General features: G+C 40.1%; 1 protein-coding gene across 7 annotated transcripts in view; it reads right to left on the reverse strand.

Moving 5' to 3' along the window:
* LOC124795481 (endoribonuclease Dicer-like) overlaps window positions 1-21,921 on the reverse strand; it is a 428,130-nt gene that overhangs the window by 241,439 nt on the left and 164,770 nt on the right. For all 7 annotated transcript variants that reach the window (XM_047259520.1, XM_047259523.1, XM_047259524.1 and 4 more), the window contains exon 9: window positions 16,064-16,304. In XM_047259520.1, the coding sequence (XP_047115476.1) occupies window positions 16,064-16,304 (241 nt within the window). The remainder of the gene's footprint in view (window positions 1-16,063; window positions 16,305-21,921) is intronic.

A 21,921-nucleotide genomic window follows, 5' to 3' on the forward strand; every position in this document is an offset into this window, starting at 1 on the left:
AAAACAGAGATGGGAACTTTGGCAACACGGTTAGAAACTGATATGGGAACAATGGAAACACGGTTAGACTCACAAATAGGGACATATTTTAAAAACATGAAAGATGAATTAAAGAAAGAAATTAGAGAAGAAGTACAACCGATATTGAATGCTCACAACAATAGATTAATTTCAATAGAAATCAGACAAAAGAAACAGGATAGAGAACAGGAAGAAAGAGATCGCGTGATAGTACAAAAATTTTCAGAGTTAAATTTACAACGTGCACACGATAAGGAAGAAATATTTGAAAGAATCGAGGAATCCGTACCAAATGACAAAATAAATAACCTAACACAACAACATGAACAGTTAACTACTAAATGTGTCAATACTGAAACCCGAGTCGCGACACTTACGGAAGACATAAATAAACAGAAAGAACAAATAGGTGACTTATCGAAAAGAGCTGAGGAGATTTCAGATAAATTGACAACTCTTAGTTTAAATGGGGACAGAGATTTAGATGATACAACTCCATTGCCATTTGCAGACACCGAAGAGTACCAGAACATAAATAAACATGTTGAAAATCACGGAAAATTTAATGAACGCGTTAAAAGGGAATTTGAGGCGTTACGAAAGCGAGTCAAACAAATTGAAAGCTAAATTGTAGGAAAAAGATAGTAGAAGAAATCTGGAATCACCAATAGCAGCGGGTTTTGAAGAAAATAATTTATTTCATTTACGAGATGCAACAAGAGAGCGCCAGGCACGCGAACTTGACAATAATCGACATTCGGACTGGGACAGACGCGGTAGGTCTTTGTCGTCACCAGGTGAAAACTTTGACTATAAACACTTTTTAAGTGTTGGGAAATTTAAGATCTTTCACAATTCTAAAAATGACATACATCCATGTTCATGGTTAGATCAATTTACGTATGCACTTCCACCAAATTGGCGACTAAGTCACAAACTGGAATTTATGTGTGGCTATTTATGTCCTCAGGGGATTCACTACGCTAAGTGAATATGTGCCATAGCATGCACAGGGGCCCGAGCTGTAGTGGTGCTATTTCCCTTTTAGTTTTCTGCATCGCTGTCTACTCTTTTACTATTCTTTGTATCTATCAAAACAACTCTTCAACTATCAATCTATCTAGAGAGTCGGTAAAGAATAACCGGATATGACTATTTTACCCAAAAGTGATTTCGGAAATTACCGTTTGGACTTACTATATCTTCTGCAGCATTCATTTGTAGTTTAAATGAAATTTTACCTGTTTATCTTCGTGACAATATTACTTCATATGTTGACGATATTCTTATTGCTAAACATTCTTGGGGTGAGCATAACAAAATTTTGGATTCATTATTACGTATTTTTGCAAGAGTTGGCATTACAGTGAACTTGGAAAAATCTGAATTTGGCCGTTCTCAGGTGAAATTTCTTGGTCATATTATTTCTACAGAAGGTATTCTTCCTGATCCACAGAAACTAGACGCTATTTGTAATTATGCTGTTCCTACTACAAAACGTGATGTTCGTAGTTTCCTTGGTGTCTGTAATTTTCTTAGACGCTTTGTTAGATTGGACAATTTGGCCACATCTCGTTTTATGTGAACTATCTGGAAAGAATTCTAATTGGTGTTGGGATGAGGAAGCTCAATCAGAATTTGAACAACTTCGTGATGCTTTAGTTGCTGCTCCACTTCTTTCACGTCCGGGTTTATCTAAAGATTTTTGTTTGGCGACGGACTCATCATACAAAGGCCTAGGTGCACACTTATTTCAAGAGATAGAAGGAAAACAGCGTTGTAGTACAGAAAACTATTGCATTTGGAAGTCGTGTTCTCTCTAAATCAGAAAAGAATTATTCTATTACGGAACTTGAAGCCTTGGCTGTTGTTTGGGCTTTCACAAAATTTCGCCTATTTTTGTATGGCAGACATACTAAGGTTTACACCGATCATCGAGCTCTGGAATTTCTTATGTCAACAAAATTAACACATGGAAGATTGTCACGATGGGCGCTGTACCTACAGGAATTTGATTTTAGTATTGTTTACATACAGGGTTCTTCAAATATTATTGCTGATGCTTTATCATGTGTACGTATGGGTTTGAAACAAAGTGCTGAGGAGGACTGCAAAGAAAACAATTATTGTTTAATGTATATTCAAGGTGTTGCGTTTGAAAATTTTATTTCGTCTTCACTCCAGGACATCACTAAGGAGCAAAACAAGGATCCAATCTGGAAGGACATTAAGGAGAAGTGGAGGAGAAAGAAAAGCGTAGCGATTAGACAATATTATTTAGTTCGCAATGATATTCTTTTTAAACGAAAATCGGTCGACAACTCTGTTTGGTTAGTTTCTATTCCTGATGAGTGGGTTAATAAATTGATTTGGTATACACATTTCAGTTATGCACACTCTGGTCCCAGAAAATGCTTTCATAAATTACGAGAAAATTGCTACTTCAATAAAATGGAAAAACGTATTCGATCTGTTCTTGCCAAATGCAAATTATGTCAAAAGGCTAAGCCGCCAACTATTTCTCACAGAGCACTGTTGTTTCCAATCATTCCAGCGAAATTCAAGGAGATGGCTGCAGTCAATTTGTTCGGTCCAGTGGTTCGTTCTACTAACGGTTTTGCGTACATTTTGGTAGCAGTGGAATTGGCATCAAAATATGTGTGTTTTACACCTTTACGCAAAGCAACAGCTCGTTCAGTATCTAATGCTTTCATCAAACATTTTCTTAAAGAAGTGGGTCATGTTGATAAGGTTATATCAGATAATGGATCACAGTTTCGCTCTAAAATTTGGCTTCGTATTCTACGGTGTCGTAAGATTAAACCAATTTTCATTTCACTTTTTCACCCTCAATCTAACGCTTCAGAGAGATGGATGAAGGAAATCAATAAATTGTGTCGACTTTATTGTCATCAGAATCACAGAACATGGGATCAGTATCTTCATATTTTTCAAAACATTCTGAATAAACTCCCTAATGATTCAACTTCTTTACGGCCTATATTGATATTAAAAAATAAAGCACCAACAAATCGCATTTCTGAAATCGTTCCTTTTCTGCCTTCACGGAAACTGCGGCATTCTGAACTTGTCAGCCTGGCTCTACAAAATATTGCATCTGCGGCTGCTAGACGAGAGAAATCAGCTAAACATCCTGGTCGTTTAAAAACCTTGTCAGTTGGTCAAAAGGTGTTAATTAAGTCTCAGCGTTTGTCTCACAAAGGAAAAGGCTTGTGTCGCAAATTTTTTCTGCTTTATAATGGTCCATATAGAGTTCGCAAAATTATTCATGATAACACTGTTGAAGTAGAAACTCTTAAATCTCGGCGCTCTAAGGGAATACATAATATATCGAATGTTAAAATTTTTGTGGAATGACATACTTTGAGAAACTAACAGTTATACATAAACATGCAGAGAATATAAGGATACCGTGCCGTGTTCTGGCGGCGGCACATACTCAAATCAACAGTCAAGTCTGCACGCCGCACAAGGCAGTCGTTGACCGCAAACAATTACTTCCTATGTCATGCGTACCTACAGCTGATTGAGCGCTCAGTGAGAATGCACTGACAGCCATAAACAAATACACAGTCTAATTTCTCCGATTAAATTCAGTATAAAGCTATAGTGACTTGATAAAGTATGTTATTAACGTTCAGTTTTTTTCAGGATACAGTTGCATAAAATATTTAAGAACTTCAGGTAAATTCTGTGTGTGTCCGACGTTAAGAGGACTTGCTATCGAGAAAATTTCAGGAAGAATGTAATTTCGAAGAAGAAAGTAATATACTAAAAAGGTAACTATTAATGGAGTTTATTTTTCAGGTAACATATTTCCACTTAGGTATGTACTTTAGACGTAATTTGCTGCTCGTGATTACGTGATTTATACTTTGTGTTAACCGATTTTGACAATGACTGATTAATGAACAGGGTTGTTACTTATGTATCGCTTGGCTGCACTGCTTTTTCACTGATGTCACTTTTTTTTTTATTATGTGTCTGCTGCGCTTATTTATTTAAATTAATATAATGGGAGGAAACATTCCACGTGGGAAAAATTATATATAAAAACAAAGATGAGGTGACTTACCGAACAAAAGCGCTGGCAGGTCGCACAAGGCAGTCGTTGACCGCAAACAATTACTTCCTATGTCATGCGTACCTACAGCTGATTGAGCGCTCAGTGAGAATGCACTGACAGCCATAAACAAATACACAGTCTAATTTCTCCGATTAAATTCAGTATGAAGCTATAGTGACTTGATAAAGTATGTTATTAACGTTCAGTTTTTTTCAGGATACAGTTGCATATCGACCTGCCAGCGCTTTTGTTCGGTAAGTCACCTCATCTTTGTTTTTATATATATTTATTTAAATTATAATTGTCACCTGATTAGTTGTGCTGATATGGTTATGTACGTAAGTTATGCTTTGTGATTTATCTGCTTGCGCATTCATGTTTACTTAATAAGATTACATATGAACATTTATTTGCTTATGCTGATATGATGCTAATGACCTGTTTATTATGTAAGATATATATTTGCTGCTTTGCATATGGATTGCATATTTACACATTTCTGTTTTGTTGTTGTAACTACTCTTTAATTTGGTATATAGAAATGCTCATATACGGTGTACGAACATGGAGTTTAGGTCACATTATGGTATTAATTGTAGATTGTTCGCTTGTCAGAGCCTCGTTATAGGGATTGTGCTACATCCACTTGTTGACATTATGTTTTCCACTGGTACATTTACTCGCTATTGCATGTTTCGCTTATACTCAGTGCCTTATATTTTAAGATAAGAAAATGAACTGCTATAATTCTACGAACGACAATGGTACAAGAAACTTCACTGAAGTCACATGAGGTGGAGGTTTTATGGAAGCTCTATAAATTTATTCTAATGGGAAGGAAGCTAACAACATGCCATACCAACACTAGGTTTAGACCATTGACAGTTATTATACTGCATTCTTCGTGAGCAATTGAAATAGCCAAGTGACACTTGACACAAGAAATACTCCACATGTTTGCTTCTGTTTTGCCATGATTCTTGAAGCGCTGTACACACTGTGAAATATTACGATCATTCACACTCCGTACTCGTACTTACTTACTGAAAGTTATTCAAACTAAAGGCTGTTAGAGGTCATGTATGCATTTCTTTTATTTAATGATGGACAAGGTAACCAAAATGTATTTTATAATTCATAATGAGTAGAAGATTTGGGTCAGATGGATTACACAGAGGTTATGTGTGGACACTGTGTCTTCGGATTGTATGGGATGATGAATTGAAGTTTGCACTAGGATTTTATCTGTACTTATTCGAGGAGACTGACTAGAGGAAAGAGTTTTTATGGAAGTGAAATGATATTGGTGATAAGGTTTATATGTATCGTCGTATTGAAGAGGTATTATTGAGGTATTGAGATTGTGTGAAGTTGATGATTATTGGAGTTTTGGTGGACAAGAGGTAAGGTAAATGATATTGATGATAAGGTTTATATGTATCGATGTAAGAGGTATTATTGAAGTATTAAGATTATGTGATGCTGATGATTATTGGAGTTTTGGTGGATAAGAGGTAAAGTAATTTTTTTTTTTTTTTTTTTTTTTTTTGGGTTTACACGGAACAAAGAGGATGAAGATGGCAGACTAGAACACTCAAGTAGAAGGAAGATTGTCTACACACACACTTTGTTAAATCAATAAGCAGTATATACTTTGGAGAGAGGAAGTATTTGCATATCTTGGCACACTGACAGTTGTTCAGCAACCGTACATTTGATTTGGCTTGGCAAACATTGGTCTTGACATGATGACTATGACGTTGACTAACTATTATTGACTGTTATACACTGCTGCCACTACTACTTGATACACATGTTGAACATCAAATTTTTGACAGAATTGCATTTACACAGTTAACACTATTCAATTAAAAAGATGAGTGAGTGTGTTTTGTGTGTTTTCCTTTCCTAATCCCAAATAATTGGTACCAATCTACCTCCTAAATATTATTTTACTTGTTTGTTGTGGCTTGCACTAAAATCCATAAATATTATAGGTTTACTGATATTTGTGTATTTGTAATAGTAATATGACAATTATCTGATATAATTTGTGTGTTTATTATAATTTGTGTGTTTAGTGTAAGAGCATTGACAATAATTTTGTAAAAGCAATTGTGTGTACATTCAAACTGTTGTTCGTGCTTACACGTATTAACATTGGTGGGTGCCACTTGGAAATGTTTAATTTCTGCTAATGAACTCTGATGAACTGTCTGATTAGTGATAGTGAATATTATGGACTGTTACCTGCACTTGTTCAACATGATGGGTGCCACTTGGAAATGTTTAATTACTGCTGATGAACTCTGATGAACTGTTTGATTAGTGATAGTGAATATTATGGACTGTTACCTTCACCTGTTCAACATTGCTGGGTGCTACTGATGGAACTGCTTCTACTGAAATGATGTCACTTGTTGGTGTCTGCACCTGCTCGCCATTGCTGAGTGCCACTGTTGGAGCTGTTTAAATACTGCTGATGAAATGTTATGAGACTGATATTTGCACCTGTTGACCATTTCTGGGTGCTACTGTTGGAACTGTCAACCACTCTGAGGAATGCTACTTGTTTATTGAACTCTTGAAAAGATTTTATGTGAATATTTGTATAAACTGATTTTTTTGTGTATTTACTGTTTATGAAATGTTATGAGACTCTTACCTACACCTATTCGTCATTGCTGGTGCCATTGATTGAATGATACTTGTGTAAACTATTATGTACAATCACATGTATGCAAGCATTTGTATTCCTTACTGTATTTTATATATTAGGTTATTGAAGTGTCAGTGGAAAGCCAAAATTTATTTAGTTATGTGATATTTACTTATTAATATTATCTTTTATTTTTGTCTGTATTTTTTTGGACGAATTTGGTGGTATTTTCACCACCAATGCTGGCAAAAATACCATCAAATTCTAGCTCGTGAAGGAGGGGCATATGAAAGGTGGCTACACTGAGTCACAGTGCCAGAGATTGCGCCAAAGAGTATTATTGCGCCGCCTCCACTGGCAGTTGTAGTTCAGAAGTTGCCGTGGGCAGTTGTTGTTCAGAAGTTGCCGTGGGCTGTAGTAGTTCAGAGGTTGCCGTGGGCAGTGCTTGTTGAGAGGATGTCGATAGCAGTACTAGTTGAGGGTATGTCGTGTGCAGTTGTTCTATTGGGCAAGACAGCAGACGTTGTTCGATTGGAGATGTTGCAATGATCACAGTGTATTTTTCGTGAATATATATGAAGGTAACAAAAAAAATTTTTATTTCAAATTTCCTAAATAACAATGCCTCTTGGTCACAGGTTCAGTGAACAAAGCATCTGGCTTGTGTTCATGTATTAGACTGTAATTCTGGTTATTTATAGTATTTCTGGTTTTTTAATTACTTCATTATAAATGGTGTTTAAAATATCTTGTCGTATTGAGGAAGAACCGTGCCAGATGCATGTACGTTGAATCACACTTCCACACACAGAACAGTTACACTCGTGCTTGTTGTTTCGTAGCTTTTATAGTTACTGGGGACTTAATTAATCAACTGTGTTAACGGAAATTTCCTTTCATTCTTTTTTGTTATTCTATGCAGTCAGATTGCGTACTAATACTACTCAGGGCCAACCGGTTACGAGACTTCATAACCGGATATACAGCTACTAAAAAATTATTTGCATTTTATTTAATTAAGCCCCCCTGCAGTGTGATAAAACTACATGAAACACCTTGATATTCACCTATAGCAATTGTCATCTGTGTTATATTACGCTGGAGAGCAGTGTTGAAATGCTGTTAAGTAGCAGTTTCAAAAAATCTTAACCTACATCATACAATAAAATAAAAAAAAAAAAAAAACCATCATCAAGTCTGGATCTGAAAGCAGAGTAATCAATGAGTTCAACACTTAAAAATGGAAAACAAGTTTATTATAGACACCAACACACATGCAGACAGAACAGAACGGAAATGCCACATGGACAAAGAGTGCTGCTACTTATACAAACATTGAATATTCCAGAATCTGTAAATATTGCAAACATAAGAAACTGAGAATATTCTGGAAAAGTACTAAATAAAAAATATTTGCTGATGATCACATTCCAACTAGTGACCTCAAGGACCTCCAGTACACTAGCCAGCGACACTAACCACTACACCACACTGCATGTAGCACAGCTCACAGCATTGCTCCCTCTTCTAGAGAAACTACTAATTGCTGTTTCAGAAAGTCTTACTGGAGTTGACTACAGCATCCTAGATACAGATCTTGTCAGGGTCCTCTGTATGGCAGCACTGGAGGTTTCTCACATTCGTGCCGTGTCCTGACATCCACTGTACTGTGATGAACATCAAAGGTAGCCTTTCCATTTGAAGCTTCATCATCATTGAATGACCCTTCGGTTTCCTTCAATGAGAAGCCTCCATCATTGATCTGAACTTCAAGACTGTAGCAGGGTTTCATATGGAGGACATGGACAGCACCTCTGCATTTTTGTTTTCTTGATTAATGTGCATAACCCCTAACTTTAAATGTGGCAACTGAAAAGCAACGAAAGATACAATACAGTCCAAAGTAGCATTTTAATCATATCTCCTAGAGTCTCACTGTCTGCACAGATGTATAAATTTATACCAAGCCTCCTGGGCAAACTACCACTGGCCTGTACCTGGCATTACTGTGCTTTTGTCCCTTCTTCAGGGCATCCATGGACCATATGTGAGCCAGCTATCTTATTTATTTGGTCCCGGTGATATGGAATTTCACTTAAGTCATTCTGAGTATAGTCTAACTGAAACAGGAACAGTGTATTCATTGTTGTTTCTGCTTTGTGACCGTGGAGTAGATTGAATGGGATGAAGCCTGTAGTGCGTTGCATCACTGTGGAATATGTGGAAGTCACAGCAGGCAGTAATGTATCCCAGTATTTGTTCAACATCAATACACACTGAGAGCATGCCACTCATCTGTGAATGGTGGTGGTGATTAGTGTTTAACGTCCCGTCGACAACGAGGTCATTAGAGACGGAGCGCATGCTCGGGTTAGGGAAGGATTGGGAAGGAAATCGGCCGTGCCCTTTCAAAGGAACCATCCCGGCATTTGCCTGAAACGATTTAGGGAAATCACTCATCTGTGAATGGTAGGCAGTTGTCATGCTGCGGTTGATGTTGCAGTGTGAAATTACCTCTGGTACTAGTCTCAACGGGAAAAACCTTACTCAATCAGAGATCATCATACAGGACACGTATGGCTTCAAAATAATGTCTTATACAAGGAACTTTGCAATTCCCAGAGCTTTGGCAGTCAGCTCAGCTTAGGCGGCAGCATAACAGGTGAAGTAGTCACTGCGGGCTATTTTTCCATTGATTCATGTTTACTGACTTTGGGAACCTTATAAGAGTTCAATTCCAATCTGGAGGAATGGCACTTCTGCACATGGAACTTGGCGCCCACTTCACCAGTCAACCTGATGGAACCTTTGTGCTTCGCAGCCAGCATACAGAATGGTGGTCCATCACAACAGTGAACTGTTTGTTAAATAAATACGAGGTATGATCAAAAAGTAACAAAAATCTTTTAATTCTGCGGGCTTTGTACATCCGAATTTCAACCTTTTTTATTTTGTTGGTACACATGTTCCTGAGGTATGTGTGCATTTTCGGCTATTTGAATATTTAGCTTACTGTTGATGATAGAAAAGGTTATATGTGCCAGAATGAATTTTCACTCTGTAGCAGAGTATGCGCTGAAATGGAAATTCCTGGCAGTTTAAAACTATGACCCAGACCGACACTCGAACTCGGGACCCTTGCCTTTTGTGTGCCAATGCTCTACCAACTGAGCTACCCAAGCACAACACACAACCTATTCTCACAACTCTACTTATGCCAGTACCTCATCTCCTACCAGGAAGTCTCATATCAGCACACACTCCATTGCAGAGTGAAAATTCATTCTGGAAACAATTCCCCCAGGCTGTGGCTAAGCCATATGTCTGCAATATCCTTTCTTCCAGGAGTACTAGCCCTGCAAGTTTCGCAGGAGAGCTTCTGTGAAGCTTGGAAGGTAGGAGATGGGGTACTGGCAGAAGTAGAACTGTGAGGACAGGGTTGCCAGTCATGCTTGATTAGCTTAGTTAATAGAACACTTGCCTGCGAAAGGCACAGGTCCAGTGTTTGAGTGTCGGTCCGGCACAAATTTTCAGTTTGCCAGGAAGTTTCAGGTTATGTGTTTTCGAGTGCTCAGTGAATTTACACTTCTAAGAGAGATGGATCAAAGAATTTGCATTAAATTTTGCTTGCAAAATGGAATAAAGTACAGGACTGCATTCGGAACTTGACTGTGGCTTTCTGTGAATTGACTATGAGTAAGACAAAAGTTTATGAGTGGTATAAACGTTTCACAGAAAATCAAGAAGACACTGAAGATGACAATCTCTTTGGATGCCCTAGTACACCAATGACTGATGAAAATGTGGAAGAAGTAAAGAAAACAGTTCCAGAAAATTGCCAAATCATGACCAGAGAGGTTGTTGAAAGTGTTGGCATTCCTTTGGTTCATGTCAAGTAATTTCTTGGGATGTTTTAGGCATGAAATGTGTAGCAGCAAAATTTGTTCCAGAACATTATAATTTCAATTAAAAACGACATTGTGTAGACATCACTCAGGAATTGCCAAATAAAGTTAACAATGATTCAAAACTTTTGAAGGAGGTCATAATGGGTGATGAAACATGGGTATAAGGAAATGACATTGAAACGAGGACGAAGAACCAAGACTGAAAACAATTTGACAAGTATAATCACATTTGAAGTTCTTATCGTTGTTTTCTTCCATTACAAAAGGATAGTGCATCATGAGTTCCTGCCTTATAATTGTACGGTCAGTAAGACATACTACCTGCAAGTTATGCGCTATATGCACGAAACAATCCAAAGAAAACGACCAAAATTGTGGCAAAATCACCAGTGGAAATTGCATCATGATAATGCTTCCACTCACACCTCAATGCTTGCTTGTTTGTAGTTTTTTGGCAAAAAATACCACTGCACTAGCCAGACAACCCTCTGCAACTTCTTTCTATTCCCGAGGGTGAGGTGAACGATGAAAGTACATCGTTTTGCCACTGTTGTTGCCGTAAAAACAGTATCACTGAAGGATCTGGACAACATAACAAAAAGTGAGTTCCACAAATGCTTCCAAGATTGGAAAAAGCACTGGCAAAAGTACATCTGTGTGGGATTACTCTGAATGGGACTAAGTTGATGTTGATGAACAAATAAAGATTCATTAGAAAACTACAAATCGTCATTGCTTTTTGGTCACACCTCGTACACCTGGAACTTACTGATGGCTCTGACAACTGCAAGGCACTCTTCCTTTATTGTAGAGCAGTTCATCTCTAATTGTAAGAGTACTGAGGAAGCATAAACTATAACCTTTCCAGCACCCTCCTGAATTTGCACTAGAACTGCACCTATACAGCAATCTCTAGTGTTGGTGTGATGTCACAGCATTCTCATAATACAATGTTACGACTGGATTATTGCCTTCATTAGGGTAAGGAAGGATCTTTCTTGCACCTCATTCCTGAAAAATCTGCATCTCCCAGCAGTAATTCTTGCAAGGGACATACCATGGTACAGAAATCCTTTATGTATCACCAGTAGTATAAGCATATTCCAAGAAAACTTCTCACATCATGAATGTGCAGAACTCGAAACACTGTGACTGCTCTTATTTTTCACTAGACTGTGGCAGATTTCATTGCATTCACTAAGAGGCACTTCTTCAGATTCAGGTTGTGGCCTCCAGTGTGAAAAACATCAACACTGTTGTTAAGCAACTTATATGTTCTTCGAATGTCTTTAAAAGAAGACAACATCATTGAGATTGCAAAAACACGTAATCCATTAAGGTGGTGAAGCAGGTTGTCTCTCGCATGTTCAAAAGTGTATGGAGCATTACGCAGTCCAAACAATAAAACTCATATGTAAAGGCAGTCTTTCTGCCATGCCAGTAGCCTGCTTAACATCTATTACTGAGAAATACTTTGCTCCTTTCAAACAGGAGCAACAATGGGTACACATATTTTTTCATAACTATGTTGTTGTCAGTAGTTGGCACAGGAATACCGTGTGTCTGTCATCCTTCTTCACATGGATCACAGGAGAACCACACACTCTCTGAATGTTAATGTCATCATCTTTAATCATATTTTCCATTTCCTCTCTAATTGCATGTGACTCAGCTTGTGACATATGAGTGCTGGCTAATTAGTGGATGATCCTAAGTGTTCATATTTTGCTTTACCATGGACTACGTGGTCTGTCATTTCTCCACTCCGGATTTGAAAGCATCTGAAAACTGTCACAGAACAACCTACACTCATCCAAGTTGTTTCTTGGTCAGCCTAGATCCTACTGGCAGTCCAAAAGTACCTTTCTTCATTGTACAATTCTTCATCAGTGGCACAGAGCTGCCCATGTTGGACTGGTTCAGCTGTTCCTACACATGTACGTTTAGCGACGAGTTGTGGCTACTTGTGATAATCTGTCACCCCACATTGTCCTTGGCCATTGCAATTTTTTTATCATCACTAGTATGTAGATTTCTTTAGTGAGGCTGAGTAGCTTTTTATAATCTACAAAAATCTTACCATTTAATTCAGCATCTAGATTGACAGCAAACTCATCCTGTTGACGATAGTTGGATAACAATGACTTCAATGGCAAACAACCACCCAGAGAAATTTCTGTTCTGTATGCTTAATGGAGTACCTTTTGATAGTCTGGAGCTCTGATCTTCCACAATTTATGAATGGTTGTGAAGCCTGCAAGAAGCCCCATCCAAAAACAGCATTAAGACTAAATTCTGTTAAAACGACAAATTTGAAAGAGCTGTTGACTAGGTGTATTTCCCATTTGCAACCTTCAGCAAAATCACTTTCTTATTGCAGAACACAGTCTTCTTTAGCTGACGGTGATATGCATCCAAAATTTTAAAAAAGGAAGCCCCTTGAGTCTACCAGCACCCGGACAGGATGGCCATCGATGATGACGTCCACGAAATTTCTTGAGATATCAGTAAACGTTGTCCAGGAAGGATTATCATCTGCAGCAGCCTCACATATATAGAAGGTTGCCTTGCTTAGCTTTTCTGTATTCAGCACTTTGTACTACAGTACAGTGATGTGCAATGGCTGGAATGTCCTGGGGAGCAACTTTGTCAAGGGAATGGCAATGGGCTTCATCCCACAGGTTGACTATAATTGTCTGCAGTCAAGTAGCATGAATAGGACTGTTGTGATTGTTGATGTCTTGTGGTGTAGTAGGCATCGTAACTTCTTTTTTTGCACGATCATACGAGTCCAGGGCATACACAGTGGAAACATACCTGGGTGTTGTCCTCAGTTCTACAAATGTCTGTTGTTCTGTAGGGCATTATACTTGGTGCAGGAGTTAATCACATCAGCATTGGTCAGATGCCAAGTTGTAGTTTGACAGCTACATCATAAATCTGAGTTGGCTAAGTCTATTCTTCATGGAATGTTCAGCTCATGTTGGAGACTGGTGCTAAAGATCGGTACATCTTTTCCTCAACCGCCTGACGTTTCTGGCTGGAAGAAACCGCTGCATCTCTTCTCTTATGACGTGGCCTATGACTGAGGTATGATCATAGTGATCTTTCACCCTGCCATACGGGGCACATTCGGGAGTTGAGTTACACATGTTTTGTCCGACTCTTCTCTGTTGCATTCCCTTGAGTGACTGGCACCATCTGATGATTCCCTTTCATCAAGAGTGAGCTTTGTTGCCTTCTGTCTTATTTGGGTTCACAATATTGCACAGGGCCAAAATATCCTGTAGCTAAGACTGTGTCATTTCCCCACGATTCCAGGCCCTATTCTTCAATTTTTCTTCTGCTAAGCAGACTTGCTGCTGACTATCATCACATGTTTTCTTTAATTTGGCCTGGAATTTGTTCCTAGCTATCACACTTCTCTTCTTTGTTCTCTAACCACTGCTGGGTTGTGTTGTCCAAGTAAAAGTACACATTTCCAAAACACAATATCATTCCACCTGATGAATTTGACGATTCAGTTGAATCCTTTAAGTCATTCATCAGATCCTGACCAGCATCTCCAGAAAACAAGTATTGATGCCCGATGTCCATCCAACTTGGATTCCAGTACCCACCTGAATACACAGACCTTGGGAAGGATTTACAGCTTGCATTCTGGTTTCTGTGCTTGTAGATGATGGTTATAACACTGCTTAATTGGAAGCACAGTGATGTAGGTATTTTGAAGAATCCATTGCCTTCACGAAACACCATCATGTTGTGACCACAAACAAGTCCAAATCTGATAGCAGGGTCATCAATGAAGTAGAACACTTAACACTGAAAGCACATTTATGACAGACACTAATGTTTAGACAACAGAACTGCCTTTTGGATTGAGTGTGCTGCTCTTTATATGAACACAGAATATTCCAATGTTATAAACATACAAAATTTCAAGAACCTTCTAAAGTGATACATACTAAATAACCAATATTTTCTGCTGATCGCATTTGAGGTGGCGACCTCCAGCATGCCACAATGCTAACTGCTATAACAAATTGCATGCAGCACACTTCATGGCAATATAATCCCTGCACATTTTACATATTGTAAAATGAAACATTTTAATCTAACACTTGGCTGACCAGTGGTTCTTTAGAGCTGATTACGGAGAGGGGAGATTAGATTTTAACGTTCTGCAGTGACAAAAGCCATGTGAGGTGAAACAAAAGCTCAGATTGAGAAGGGAAATTAGTGTGTCCTTTTAGTAAATACTATCCCAGTGTTCCATCGCACAATTCAGGGAAATCAGAAAATCAAAATGGTGATGTCTGTACGGCAATCTGAACTGCCGTCATGCAAAACGTGAGTCCATCTTGTTCAATGGTCTTTGCACTTGGCCACCACGTACATCATATGATCAACCTTTGTATATCCATCTTATGGAGAGATGGGAATCTGCCTGGATAGTCTAGTGCACTGAAGTGCTTGCATTTGGGGCACAGGGAGGCAAGCTGGCACTGGATCAAATCCACTCCATGGATTAACATTGGGAGCTGGTGTGCCAGCCAACTTGGATGTTATTTTCAGGCTGTTTTCCACATTCACCACAGTTGATACCCATGTATCACTTCAGATACATGATGTGCAAACACTCTGAAAAATTATATCACATTTGACTATGATTACAGTATATGAATTCCTCCTCCGCTGCGGGACTGGGGGAGGGGGGGGGGGGGGGGGGGGGGGGGCTCTGCCAGTAGATTAAAAATGCCTTTGGGTGAGGTGATCCCCTCATAACAACAGTCTATAATCATGTGGATAAGGTTGATTCTTCACGAAATTTGGGAAGCACTGTACCATCTTAACCATGGAAGGGCACTGAGAAGGAAGGGAGGAAGGAAGGAAGGATAGATGAAAAGTGAACTCTATACAGATGAAAAATAAATGAGAGGAATTTGTTCCCAATATTATGAATAACGCTATTCTATTGTTAAGTATATTGTGACATTCTCAGAAAAATTAAAAACAGCAATAGGAAGTGAGCATTAAATGTTAGCTATTCTCAAGTTGAAGGCTGGTTTGAACACCACAGTGTTTCGGCTGTCTCCGCTGCAGGTGGTATGTCCTTGATTTTCTTCAAACTGCAACCTGACTTGCCCAGGCAGTTACACGTCAAAGAGTTGGGTTTCTATCATCCTTCGGGTTTGAGTGACCTACACTTCCTTTCTACGTTAACCTTTCCTCTCTGAGGAGGAAACTCTTAGTTCCAAATGCTTGACTATATCTCAGTCGTTTATGTGTACCAATATGCAGTACTCAGGACTACGCCTTCTGAAGGAAAGTACTGGCAAGATATTCTGTGACCTTGTGAGAATATTGTTTAAATAACTTACTTACCTTACTGATCTCGTGTCCAACAGCTTTATACATGTTGAACTTTCCCAAAAATTTTTGATCACTTGTACTAACGAAAATATGATAACTGCTCGTTTTGTGGCGCGCACGTCCTTTTGACTGAATGTAGGAACGACAAGAATTCGGTGGATCAAACATAATGACTGTGTTGCAAACAGGAATGTCAATTCCCTCTTCAAGAACATCAGTTGCCACCAGCAGATTTGTTTCCATTTTCCTAAACCTGCAAGAAAGATTTTAACATAGACTGTCAAACAAGAAAAATAATGATAAACAAACTGCTACCAATATAATGATAATATACTGAAATGAAGAAAAAGCCACACAGCTATTGACAACTGCATAACTTTTGTCACTATGCTTGCTGTAGTAAACACATCCACATATGAGGCCTGACTAACCACAAACACAATGCTTGAAAATGGACTGCAAGAGATAGTGGTGGTTTTGATGTGTAGGACAGATTTGCACTTTGGTCACATACTGCGGAATATGTAAGGATATGTCTGAAAGCTGGAGTGGCAACCACATTTCCCCACAAGTTTTGCTGTTTCCGTGCTTCCAGTCATAAACATCTGACCAGACAATACTGAATGTTTCTGCACTCTCATTTCTACAAATCAATGGTGTCTCACCAGATGAAACTCCAGGAATAAAGTTCCTCAGCATATGGATGTGTAATAAACTGTGATGCTGCCACCATGTGGATAATTTAACCAAAAAGTTTAGTTCTATGTGCTTTACACTCAGAAATCATTTTGAGTATGTTTACCTGCAGACAGGACTGCTAGTACATAAAAGTACGCTCAATATGGTCTACGCAATTTTGTCAATACTGACTAATGGCATAACTGTCTGAACAACTCATCTAATGTTAAATAGTACTTATTTTACAGAAGCATGCAGTACGAGAATTATTTAAAGTTCATAAGCTATATCTCAAGGGAGCATCTTTAAGGACCCAGCCATTCAAATTGACATGCCAATCATTCATTTCTGAACATTATTTGGAGTTAACATTAACTGTTACTTAGAATGAACAATATTAGGAAAAGGATAGATTGCTACTTGTCGTAAAGAGGATCTGTTGAGTTCCAGACGGGCACAATGAAAAGACTGGTACATATTACATCTTTCAGCCAAAGTTTTCCTCAGCAAAGAAAACACACACACACACACACACACACACACACACACACACACACACACAGGCAGGCACACGTGCGCGCACGCACACACACACACACACACACACACACACACACACACACACAAGTGAGCTTGTCTCATGCATCCAACCGCTATCACTGGCAGCTCCGATTGGAATGCGACTGTGGGGTTGGGAAGGGGGACGGATAGCAGGGTATAGGTAGGGGAAGAGAAGAGTGCTGTTTGGCAGGGTATGCAGGGCCTAGATCATGGCCTGATGAGACAGTCAGGGACAGCATCAGGAGGTGGGGTGTGGAGGAATAAAAACAGGAAGCAGAAAAGGAGAGGAGAGGAGCAAGGAAGGGGAAAGAACAGGCAGCACACAATGAGGGTGTGGGACATCTGCTTTGAGGCTGTGTATAGATGTCCTTCCCTCTGTACAAATGTTGGTGTTCTTGGAAAGGAGCTGGGGAAAGATGGTGAGGTCAAGTTGGAGGTAAGGAATTCCTAGAAGGTGACCAGGATGTGGTTATGTGGGGGGATCACAGTTGGATGGTGGTAGGAATTGAGAGATGCAGGGTTCAGTGTCAGGTTTAGGTTGGCTTTGGTTGGAGTGATTGGTGGCACAGAAGTGTTAATGCACTGCAAGGATCAGGAGAAGAAGAGTAGGTCTTTAAGAAGTCCAACATGCTCTCAGGCATGCAGCCAGGTTGATCAGTTGTTGTAGACCGAATTTTCGATGGTGTAATGTGCCATCATCATCATCATCATCAGGTTACTCCTGCTAACTGACATCCTGGACCAGAGTGCAATATATACAGTGGCTACTTCCTCCCTCCACTGACCCTGTGTATGGATCGTGTAATATGCCGGCAGTGAAGGTGGCGGTAGTTTGCACTCAGGAGTCAAGTGGTGGTCATCAGTCTGCACTCAGGAATGCACTTCCAGGAACTGGAGATTAAGTGCTCTCCAGCACCTGGAAGTGCATTCCAGACACCACCACCAGAAGTTATTCAACCTGCTGACATCTTATTGTCACCTTGGGGCACCACTACCCAACCCCTATCCCAACAACAGTGTTCGTCACAAACCCCTCATAGCACCCAAATCTAGCCTAGGCGACATTTTCAACTTGCTACATCCCCCAAAACTCGCTACTAACATTCCTAACCCAGAGCCTAAACAATACCAGAACAATGTTGTTACCCTTTCTATCAAAATCCTCGGTCCAATCCAAAAGCCTCAACTTTAGCTCTACACATTTATTTAAGCACGTTGGACTTGTTAAAGACTTACTCTCCTCCTCCTGATCCCTGAAGTGCACTAACATTTCTTCGCCGCCATTCATTCCATCAAAGCCAAACTAATCCAACACTGCCTCTTCCAGTTCATACCACCACCTGACCGTGATCCTCTTCCCCTCCCATCTAACCACCTCCTGGCCACCTACCAACAACTCCTTACCTCCAATTTGATCTCACCTTCCCTCCCCAGGTCACTACCTAAGAACACCAACCTTTCAGCTCCTAAGAACACCAACCATTCAGCTGAGGAAAATACAGTCTGAAAACAGATACTGACCTAATCATCCTCCCTGACAAAGGCACCACCACTGTCGTGATGAGTCACAGTGACTACCTGGCAGAAGGCCTCTGCCAGTTATGTGACTCCTCCACTTATAAACTCTGCCAGAGTGATCCCATCACAGAAGTCCAACATAACCTCCAACCTCTGTTTAAAGTCATATGCCCCTCCCTCCCAGAACCTCTCCTCTGAATCCATTTCCCTCCTCACCCCAACATCACCCCACACACCCACCTTCTACCTGTTCCTAAAATTCACAAACCTAGCAATCCTCGACATCCCATTATAGCCGGTTATTGTGCCCCCACTGAAAGGATTTCAGCCCTGATTGGGCAACACCACCAACCTATTGCCATTCATATAGTCTCTCACGCCAATGATACCAACCACTTCTTCAAAAATTCTCCACCATCTCCTCCCCTTTACCTCGTGATTTCCTAGTAGTCACTGTTGACGCAACTTTCTTATACACCAATACTCCTCATACTCATGGTTTTGTCACAGTTTAGCACTACCTTTCCCAATGCCCTTCAGATTCCAAACCCACTACTTCATTCCTCATACACCTAACTCGTTTTATCCAACATAACTATATATCCATCAAATGGAAGGTATATAAACAAATCTGCAGCACAGTCATGGGCACCCACGTGGCAATCTCCTATGCCAACCTGTTTATGGGCCATCTAGAGGAAATTTTGCGAGCGTCGCAAAACTCCAAATCCCTGGTCTGGTTCAGGTTCATTGATGACATCGTGATGATCTAAACTCAGGGCCGAGACACCCTATCCTCATTACTTCACAACCTCAACACTTTCTCTCCCATCTGATTCACCTGGTCCTCCTCAATGCAGCGTGCGACCTTCCTGGACGTTGACCATATCCTATCTGATGGCTCCAACCACACCTATTCCCACATTAAACCCACCAACCACCAACTGTAAGTATATTTCAATAGCTGCCATTCCTTCCACACCAAAACATCCCTCCATATGTCCCATACAGCCTGGCCACCTGGGGACAGCGTATCCTCAGTGACTAGAATTCCCTTCCCCAGCATGCTGAAAGTCACTACAAAAAGCCTTCACATACAGGCATTATCCCCTGGACCTTGTCAGCAGATTTCCTGTGCTATTTCCCCGCACACTCCCAACCCTCCCACCACCCCCAAGAGCCAATTGTAAAGGAGTGCCTCTTTCATCACTCAATACCAATCCTGGACTGGTTTCATCACCCAATACCAGCCCCGTACTAGAACAACTGAACTACATTCTTTGTCAGGGCTTTGACGATCTATCATCACGCACTGAAATGAGGGACCTCCTATCAAAGATCCTTCCCACCCTTCCAAAAGTGGAATTCTGTTACTCACCCAACCTCAATAACATCGTAGCCCAAACCTTTCCACTCCCAATTTCAACCCCTTGCCATAGGGATAATATCCTTGTGGAAGACACAGGTGCAAGATCTGCCTAATCCACCCACCCAGCGCTTCCTATTCCAGTCCTGTCACAGACTTACCTTACCCTTGTCAAAAGTTGGGCCACCTGTGAAAGCAATCATGCCATATACCAGTTCTGATGCAACCATTGCACAGCTTTTTATATTGGTATGACTACCAAACAGCTATCCACCAGGATAAATTGTCATCACCAACCTGTGGCCAAGAGCAAATTGGACCCCCCTGTGGCACAATATGCAGCTGATCAAACAGGCTTGATTTAAATGGCTGCTTCACAACCTGGACCATCTTGATTCTCCCCTCTAACAGCTTTTCTAAACTGGGAGCTATCCTTACAACACATTCTCCACTCCTAAAATTATCCCGGCTTTAAGCTATGGCCTACTGCCCCACACGCTACAGTTTCCGTCTTCTGTATGGTATCACTTCCTCCCTTTTCATATCCCCCACTCCCCTACCCTCATTATGTCCTACCCATCCTTTTCCCTTCCATGTTCCTCTCCTTTTCTGTACTCCTTCTGGCCCCACCCCCTCACCTTCCGACACTGCACCTCGCAGTCTCGTCAGGCCACAATCTGGCCCTGCATGCCTCACCAGAGAGCACTCTTCTCTCCCCCCCCCCCTCCCCCTCCCCACCTGTACCCTGCTATCCCACCCCATTTCCCGGACCATTCCACATTGCTACTCATGTGACAGCCGCATTCTGGTCAGAGCTGCCACTGATAGCAGTCATATGTGTATGAGACATGCTTGCTTGTGTGTGTGTGTGTGTGTGTGTGTGTGTGTGTGTGTGTGTTTGTGTTCTTGCTGAAGAGGCATAGGACGGAAAAAGGAAAGCAAGAATAAAAATTAGAGCATCCAGATTGGACTGCAGGCCTCTCATTTTTAGTGGACTAGTTTGCAAAATGAGAAAAATACTTATTTCTGATTTGACAGTAGTGCATTAAAAGAAAATCGTTTTGTGAAAACAAATTCAAATGAAAACAGCATCCATTTCTCTACACTCACTGCTGCTAAAGAAAACATGGGGTCTGAAGAATTTTGGTGGACATGGAAGAATTATAAGGCTAGTTTTATAAATGTTTCAAGGACACTGCCAATCTTACATCTGATTTGCAAGCTGTTTTTGAGACATTTTGCCATTCCAGTTGAAAGTGCCCTTGTACACGTGCCAATGGAACTGACTGATCTGAAATGTAATTCTTGTTCAAAAGACAAGTTCTTTTATGTTAAAATTGTCCAATAGGTCTTCATTATTTTCCTTGGAAAGAGTTACCATGTCTTTACAATGAGGTTGCAAACATTATAAAATACTTTGATCACCATAAGTGTGAAAGGGTCACCAATTATGAAACTAAATAAGTTACGATTATGTGACAACCAGAGTGGGAAAATCTGTGAAATTGCCTGTATACGTCTATATGCCTACAGTCTGTACCAGATAAAAATTACATCATGTCTCCAGCACATCACAAATAAATAAGTAAGACTGAAAATTTGTTTTGTTTGTGATTAATGTTGTTGAAAAATATGAGATCAAGTTGTATGCAATGTGACTACACTGCCACCTAAGTGCAGTGCATTCGTTATTTGCCCCTCTTCACACTCAAGACCGTGTGGCATGGCCATGAGGGAAGTGCGCAGA

This window comes from Schistocerca piceifrons, chromosome 4 (assembly GCF_021461385.2).
Source record: "Schistocerca piceifrons isolate TAMUIC-IGC-003096 chromosome 4, iqSchPice1.1, whole genome shotgun sequence".
Taxonomy (NCBI): domain Eukaryota; kingdom Metazoa; phylum Arthropoda; class Insecta; order Orthoptera; family Acrididae; genus Schistocerca; species Schistocerca piceifrons.